The sequence below is a fragment of the Phaethon lepturus genome, unplaced genomic scaffold (assembly GCF_000687285.1).
Source record: "Phaethon lepturus isolate BGI_N335 unplaced genomic scaffold, ASM68728v1 scaffold51642, whole genome shotgun sequence".
In the NCBI taxonomy this organism is placed as follows: Eukaryota; Metazoa; Chordata; class Aves; order Phaethontiformes; family Phaethontidae; genus Phaethon; species Phaethon lepturus.
In genome coordinates, this window is record NW_010526556.1 from 22657 (window position 1) to 30326 (window position 7670).

General features: G+C 51.0%; 1 protein-coding gene across 1 annotated transcript; it reads right to left on the minus strand.

Moving 5' to 3' along the window:
* Window positions 1-1036: 1036 nt before the first annotated feature.
* Window positions 1037-7666, minus strand: MEST (the record flags this gene model as incomplete). Its single annotated transcript, XM_010283083.1, has 11 exons — window positions 1037-1154; window positions 1634-1697; window positions 2243-2319; window positions 4082-4183; window positions 4757-4827; window positions 5204-5244; window positions 5502-5560; window positions 5908-6044; window positions 6467-6544; window positions 6976-7055; window positions 7540-7666. Coding segments are annotated over 11 exons (954 nt in total), but the record flags the coding sequence as incomplete, so codon positions are not given.
* Between the last annotated feature and the right edge of the window lie 4 nt (window positions 7667-7670).

Consider the following 7670-nt stretch of genomic DNA (forward strand, 5'->3'; position numbering starts at 1 on the left):
TTTCTTTAGTTATCAAGTCAGCGTGAAGGAAGGAATACTAATTTAATGTGAATTTAAACACCTGTCTCAGATCCCTGTGGCTCAAATAGTTATTGCTTAGAAGAAAACCTTGTCTTTTGCTAGTGCCAGTATTGCATATTCAGCTTGCTCTAGCGAAACAGGTATGAGCCTGCTCTGGTAGAACTGTGTGCTACAGCCAGGCTTCGGCAAAGCTCCTGAGATGGTCCCAGGGCTGTAGTGTCAGCAGGTGGCTCTGCTTGTTGAACTGAAAATCAGAGAAACAAGGGATGTGGTAAAAAGTTGAGGTTTAGAGTTTGCCTTTGGGTAACTGGCCATTAAGAAGAGATTACTGAAGACATAGTTACAGGGCTTAAATGCCCCTTTATGGGTGCAGAGCATCATTGCTTCTACTTTGGGAGAATTACTGATCCAGCTCTCCTGCTGTATTTAGTGTGGGCAAACTCAAGTTTCAAATTCTTCAGTCCTGACAAGCTGTCCAGGTATTATAACACTCAGCAGAAGGATGTAATTTCAACTGCCTGCCCAGCAACTCAAAAAAAAAAAAAAAAAACCCCACAATGAACATCTGTCTTGGGAATATGCACATCAACCCTTGGCTGCTAGTGGTCCTGTCTACCTGTGGCATGCAGCATAGCCTAGCAGCGAAGGCAATGTAAGGACTGACTCTTGGACCACCATAACATGCTCTGCCTCCCCTCAGGTGCCCCTGTTCTCCCTTGAGCCCTCCTGGCCCTAAATACAGATAGGCTTGTCAAGAACCAAGGTGAGCGCAGGGCTGGAAGAGCTGTCAGGGTCCTGTAACTCTACTTAGGCTGACAGGTTTGTCCATGCCTACCTGCAGGCTAATCTTTTTTTCTGGTGCTCAAAGGATTTAACTGCAGAAATGCAGCAGTTTGGCAGCCAAAGATTAGGGTATTAGTGCAAAGTGGTGGATCTGGAGATAGAAATCAAGGGGTTTTTTCCTGCCCCCAAAGCCTGACTTGTAAACAGAGAGCAAGAACTGAGCTGCAGCAGCTCAGAATGAGTTGATGAAGTTCAGATACGCATTCAGGAAGCCTGTTGGATCCTCCAGCTGTGGATAATGGCTAATGTGGTCGTCCAGCACAGACACCGTGGACATGGGAAGCACCTTCCTGTTGGAAGAATGCAGCAAGGCTTAAGCATGGGAACTGCAGCTCGGCCTGCAGCCAGCCAGATGCTACTGGTGAGGAGGACAGTACCCTCTTGCACAGCTGGGATTCTGCCCATAACATGTGTTTTGGGACAAAAAAGCCTATAGCAGCTACAGTTGACCACTCTTCCAAGTGCTGGATTTACTTCAGGATACTTTGGAGGAGAAGACTATCTCAGTCAGTAAATCTTACTTCTGTCTCATGTGGTTTTAAAATGCATGGTTGATTTGACTGAGAATTGTGACATTGATCCCTAAAAGGGGAAAGCAATTTCCAAACTGCAGAAGGCTCTGACTGAATCACCTGGCTGTGCAGGTTACGGGTGGGAATTAAAAACAGCCTCCATGAAAAGGCAATTGAAGGAAAAGTCTGAGACAAAATCTCCCTTGAAATGGAAACCCCAGTTGCATATTCCCACGTTGTGGTGGGTATTGTCTTACTTGTAAAGCTGAAGAAACTCTGGGTGTGGATTCACAGGGTCCAGGGGCCCATAGATCAGATGCACTGCAAAAGAGAAGCACAGAGAGCTTTTACACCCAAAGCCATCCCTAAATTAAGCCAAGGAGACCTGTTGCAGACATGCTCCTGCCCCTTGCATGGAGCTTGGGAAGGTTTCAGCAGAGCACTGAGCAAACCAGCTGCCAAAAGGGCTCTTGCTTTTCTGCCCTGGGGTTGAGTTCAGCCTCCAAACCTTTCCTGGAGTGGTTGCAATTTCTCCTGAGCTTGAAAAGGACCTCGGCTTCCCTGGGGCAGCAGCTGGAGAAAAAGGGCTATGAACCAGCCTCTGAAGGAAAGTTACCTCTGCTCAGTGGAACAAACGCTTTTTCCTCTTACCTTACCAAGTTCCAGCTCTCCGCTGTAACTGAGCCTTAAACTGGAGCAGGGAAGTTTGCTACCCCCTGCACAAACTGTATTTGAGCCACATCAGAATAACGAGAGGCTCCAGCAATTAGTAGAAGGAGCTAGCACCATGCTCCAGTGCCTGCAGGAAAGGGCAGCGATTCCCAACATCCCTACCAGTAAATCAAAGAAAACTGATTCCTACTTACACGGGACAGAGGCAGACATCAAAGCCCCAACCCAGCGGTCTCTGTGCTTCTTTCTCTGGTTTATATACTGCAAAATACTGAAGAGAAACCTGTTGTTAACACAGTGGATGGTGCCTCGAGGTTCTGCACAGCCTGGAAATTGCTCTCGGGGCAATGTACGGCTGTGCAATGAAACTGAGATAGAAACTGCATTTCCCATGGACCTCCTCCTTGGGGCAGCAGCAACACAAAATCAGTCTGCTGACCAGCCCTGAGTTTAGTGACTTGCCTAAGGTGTTTTATTCTAATTTTATTTAGACAGTCAGCAAATGAAAGTGCAAATGAGGTTGGGATGCTGACTCCAGGTCTCACCCCTGCCAGCTCTGTGCCATAAGTGCAGAATCCAGTTCTGAGTCCTGCTGGAGGATAACCCGAGTTCATTTAGGAAGGGAGAAACAGTCCGTAGTCTGGGAAGATAGGAGCATGGGGTTTGAATCCTTCCCAGCTGAGATGGAAGCAAATTTGGGTCCTCTGCTCCTGGTCAAATGCCATTGGGTTGTCAAAGGGAGTGAACCATTGTAATCCTTGTTCCAGGTGGTGCAGTAAGTCACAGTGGGCTGCAGGCAGCCGGCAAATGAGCATTAAAAGGTTGGTTACCCCCATGTCCCCTTAGCAAACTCCACACTGCTTCAGTCAGGGCAAAAAGTGGGTTTGCAATGGGATCCTACAAAATGGGGCAGAAGTCAGACTGCTAAAAGCCAACGCAGCAGCAGCGCCATCTCAGCGCTCCGTGCTCGGCTCCCCGGCGGTGCAGTGGCTCTGAAACCATTCCAGTGCCCCGCAGAAGAGGAGTCGGTGCTGAACCACTGAGCGTGGAGGAGTGCAGGAGAAGATAAATTGCACTGATCAGGTCTTACAGTGAAAATCTGAAATGCTAAAGGCTCCTCAGCCTGTCTTATCACCCCAGCCAGCAACTTGGGGTGACTCCTTGCTTCAGCACAGCTCTCGGGGGCTGAGGCTCACAACTTAAACATCAGGTTTAAGAGAGTTGGGTTATAAAAAGCCTTCCAAGGATGGGAAGCTACGCTAAATAAATGTACCAATACTCTGACACATGACATTTAAGGAGCTGGAGGTATTTTGGCACTGAGCTTCCCATCACAGCTGCGCTGCCAGCAAAGGTGACATTGCAAGAATTTGTCATGACGGGACTTGTCAAGTGGGCAGCGTGTTAGCCATGGATTCAGTGCTGGGCTTGGGCGAGTGGCCCTTGTTTTAAGAGGCAATTAGTGAGCACCCTTTGGAGAGGCCGAGCTATTTGGTCCTTACTGTGATTTGTAATTTGTCCAGAGATTGTCCCCAGCGGAAAGAGAGGAGTTTGCACACCAGGGGAGAAGGAAACACGCAGGCCCCACTGAACAGGGTTCAGTGAACCACCAGCCCAAGGTCCTTCCAGAAGTCCCAAACTGGAGAAAACCAGATTTAGCTCCAGTTGTTAACAAAACCCCACAAATTCAAGCCCCTAATTTCCCAAAAAGAAAAACCCCACATTGTACACCTCCAGTGTAAGTGTCCTTCTCCCACCATGTGCAGGCTCAGATCCTCCTGACTCCAGATTTCATTCACCTGGCTTGCATCATCCCAGCAAAAATTCTTGCTCCTACATCACACCCCAGCTTTTTTGGGGGGGGCAACGATGATCCCAGACCCAAACAGAAGCAGCTGAAGGCTTCAGGGAGCTAATGTCCAGGGATCTGGCCGAGCTACAGTAACTTCCAAGCCACGGTGTGGCTCTGCCTGCAGACAGAGGGATGCCGTGGGTGTAAAACCAAACTCATGCAGCAATTAACAGCGATGTACCTGTCAACAACGAGATTGCCGTCGTTGGTCCGTACCGCCGTCCACATATCCCAGTACTCTGCCTGCGAAGGCTGTGTGTAGGGCCCAAAGACCGCCCCAAGCCTGGAAAAAAAAAGGAGTTCAGAGTGCCATGACAGCAGCCGTGTCACTGTGTGGCTCAAAATCTAGCTGAGGGAAAAAAAAAAGTCAAACACTTCCAGCTTCTGCTATGAAATATGTGGGTGCCAGCACACGTCTGCAAGTCAACCCCTAAAGGCACCCAGTGTTGGACTTAGCAGCCAGTCTAAAGGGCTTTTGCGGAAAAAAAAAGAGGGTTTGCAACACCTGATAAATATATATATATATCTGATTGTGCACCGTATGTAGAGTGTGGTTAGGGTTTTCATTGCCTCTGCAACACACGCAAGGCCAATACTTGTGGGAGAGAAAGATTTCTGCATACAGTGAAAAGCCACGTGGTTTATTATTGGGCTGAAGCGCTTTGCCAGCGTGGAGAGGGAATGGCCCAGAGGGCCAAGGTCATTCCAATCCAGGGGCAAATCTCTTACGGGACGGTGCCGGGGAATCTGCTCACCTGCCAAATACCCACTGCATAATTCCTACATCGGCCCCCTCCCCGCTTGGCTTGCACCCCCCCATACAGACTCCACCCAGCAGCACAGAGACCCAGCTCACCCTCTGGAGAAGAAAAAGAAGTTCATCAGCCGCGTGATGACGGGGGACAGCAAACCCCCATCCTTGAGGATCTTGGGCAGAAGGGAAAAAGGAGACAGCACTACTTGGTATCGTAGAAACAGGTAAATCCTGCCTCCTCGGAGGGCTTTTCCCGCAGCTCCCAGCAGTTTCCCAGCTCAGCCCCGACCCTCAAGACATACACGAGCTTTCGGCAGTGAGACATGGGCCTCAAGGGGTGATTAGGTGGGACATTTGGATGCGAGGAGCGGCATCCTGACAGCCCCCGCTTCTCCCCACCGCCTCTAACAATGCCTGCAAGCAGCTCAGGTGCCATTACCGAAGCAGGAAAAGCAGCAGGCATCTCAGCCAGGCAAAAACCCCAAATTCATGGAGTCGGGCTTCTGCTTGAGGCGCGATTCGGTACGACTAGAGGGGGTAGCAACTCACCTTCTGGATGAACCGGGGGTAGTGCGTTTCGGGGAAAATCCCTGGAAGGATGTCAAAGAACAGAGTTGTAACGCTACAAATGTTTTGCTCTGCATCTCCCAGTCTCTCCCCTTCTTTATGGTGCCACGAAACGTGGCACAGGCAGCCCAAGGACTGACGCTCCCGGGTAATTAGAGCACCTTAATTGCAATTCACTTGGGGTTCAGGTGGTGCTTTCCCTTGTGTGATGGAGATGGGAAGGCCATCCCATCCCATGGATCCCTATCCCTCCCAGCCCACCACACCAGGCAAATCGTACCTCCGTTGGATAAACAGAGGCTGTTGATCAAGATGCTTCCAGTTTTATTGTGCTCATACCTGGGGACAGAAGAGAAGAAGGTGAAACACAACTAGACCTTCTCCAGGCTCCAAGAAGTGACCGAGGAGCAGGTCAAATTAACAGTGTCAGATCATCCTGCTCCCCTGTTGTCCCAATCTGATAAGAAGCAGCTCAGGAGGGAAGTTAAACATCCTACCAGCCGGAAACTGATGGATGGGAACCTCAGATCTGCCTACCATGAATATGCTCTGAGGCCTCCCAGCCTTCGTAACAGCTGTAGGTACAGGGGGAAGGGGATTCTGTGCTACGTTCTTCCACTTATATGCTGGAAATCATCTTGACATGGACAACAAAGAGCAGCCAGAGCATCACTGGTTGCAGTGACCTGTGGAGCAGTTCCTGTGCGACCGTATCCCCGTAATCATGGGACAGGAGATTAATCCTCTGGTGATGGAGGCCGAGGTGACGCACCAGCCCCTCAACAATGCTGGCTTGCTCGAAGATGGAGTAGTGGTGGGGCCTCTGTGAAGGAAAGCAGGAGAGGAGCCACAGTGAGAGTCTGACCCACCATGAGCCCACAAACTCCAGAATAAACACCCAAATGGAGGAATATGGGGTGGAGACCAGTAGTTTGTGACCCTGGTCAGGATGTCCTAGGCCAGCAGCTATGTCCACAAGCCCACAGGAGCACTGCCCATGCCCCAAAGCGGTCAAAGCATGCTTTGGAGTCACGTCAAACCCAAGTAAAGGCAAGACAGTGACAGAGCCGATCTCCACCACGCAACTTTCCCATTCCTTCTGCTATTATAACATCTTATTGCTTTTCCATATGTAAATGAGAGAAGAAACTGGACTGCAAACGTTAATTTTCCAGAGATGCTGGTACAGCAGAACAACCTCTGGGCCAAAAGCAGCTACAAAAATCCTCTTCCCAGGCTACTTACAGGCTTGTCACTGAAACCAAATCCTACAAAATCCAGAGCAATCACCCGATGAAACCGCTGGGTCAGCCCCTCCCAGATCTGGAAGAGAAATGCATTAAAAAAAATGGCTGATGGGAGCAGAGAGAGAAAAAGTCTGCGGTGATGCACAGCCGCAGATGGCCATGTTCCCTTTTCTCCCCCAGACAGCACCTTCCAGCTCCAAGAAAACTGCAGGATGTTGAAAATTCCCAATAAACAGCAAGACCATACCCCCAAAAAAGCTAAGAAATAGTCGTGGGTCTTTTCCTCCTGCTTTGGGCAACGTGAAAAGAGCTTGGCTCCTATGCAAGGCATCAGGAGAGGAACAGGGCTGATATCCCGGAGCGTGGTGGTACCCCAGCAGAAGCTCCTCCAGAGCATTGCCCACCCTGCGCTGAGCCACCACCCATGTCCGTCTGCTCGTCCCAGGGAAGGAGAAACCGCGGGGTTTGCTGTCAGCATCCAAACCCCCGTGCACTCACCCCCCTCACCTTGCACCAGTCGTAGCTGGAGGTTGGGAAGCCGTGCAGGAGGACGACGACATCGGAGCTGCCAACAGCACCGGTCGAATCTGGGGAGAGAACGGGGCACCTCAGGGTCAGCTTTTTCCCCCCGCAATTTCCTCCCCTAGAAGACCGGCCTTGCCGTTGGCCCCGCTGGGACCCCAGCCAGCATCACGGTGTTACCTCTCACCCTGTTCCCTTAAAACCAAGCGTGGGTTTGACTCGGAACTGCAGCTTTCCCATGCCAGCATGGCTTCAGAAACCCATCCGGACGAGCCACCCTTCCCCATGAACACCAAGGTACTGCCAATGCTGCACAAGAACCAACCTTCATGCCTTCGCCCAATTAAAATGTTTTGATAATGAACAGCCACACTGCGCCTGGATCCACACAGTGGCTCCCCTTAAAGCCATTATATTTTGGGAGGGATTTGCCAGCACCCCGCCTGGCCTTGGGGACGTCCCTGCGGCCACCGAGGGGAGCAGAGCCCCCAGCCCCGCTCCCCACCGGGGTGGACGAGGTGTCCCTGGGGCTCAGCGCAGCCCCATCACCTCTGTAGAAGATATTCTGGTCCTTGTAGGTGAAGTAGCCTCCGGAGGATCTCCAGGAGAGGAGAGCTGGGGAGAGCTTGGGGGGCGGGATGTGCAGGTAGACGGCGAGGAGGGGCACGCTCAGCAGCCCC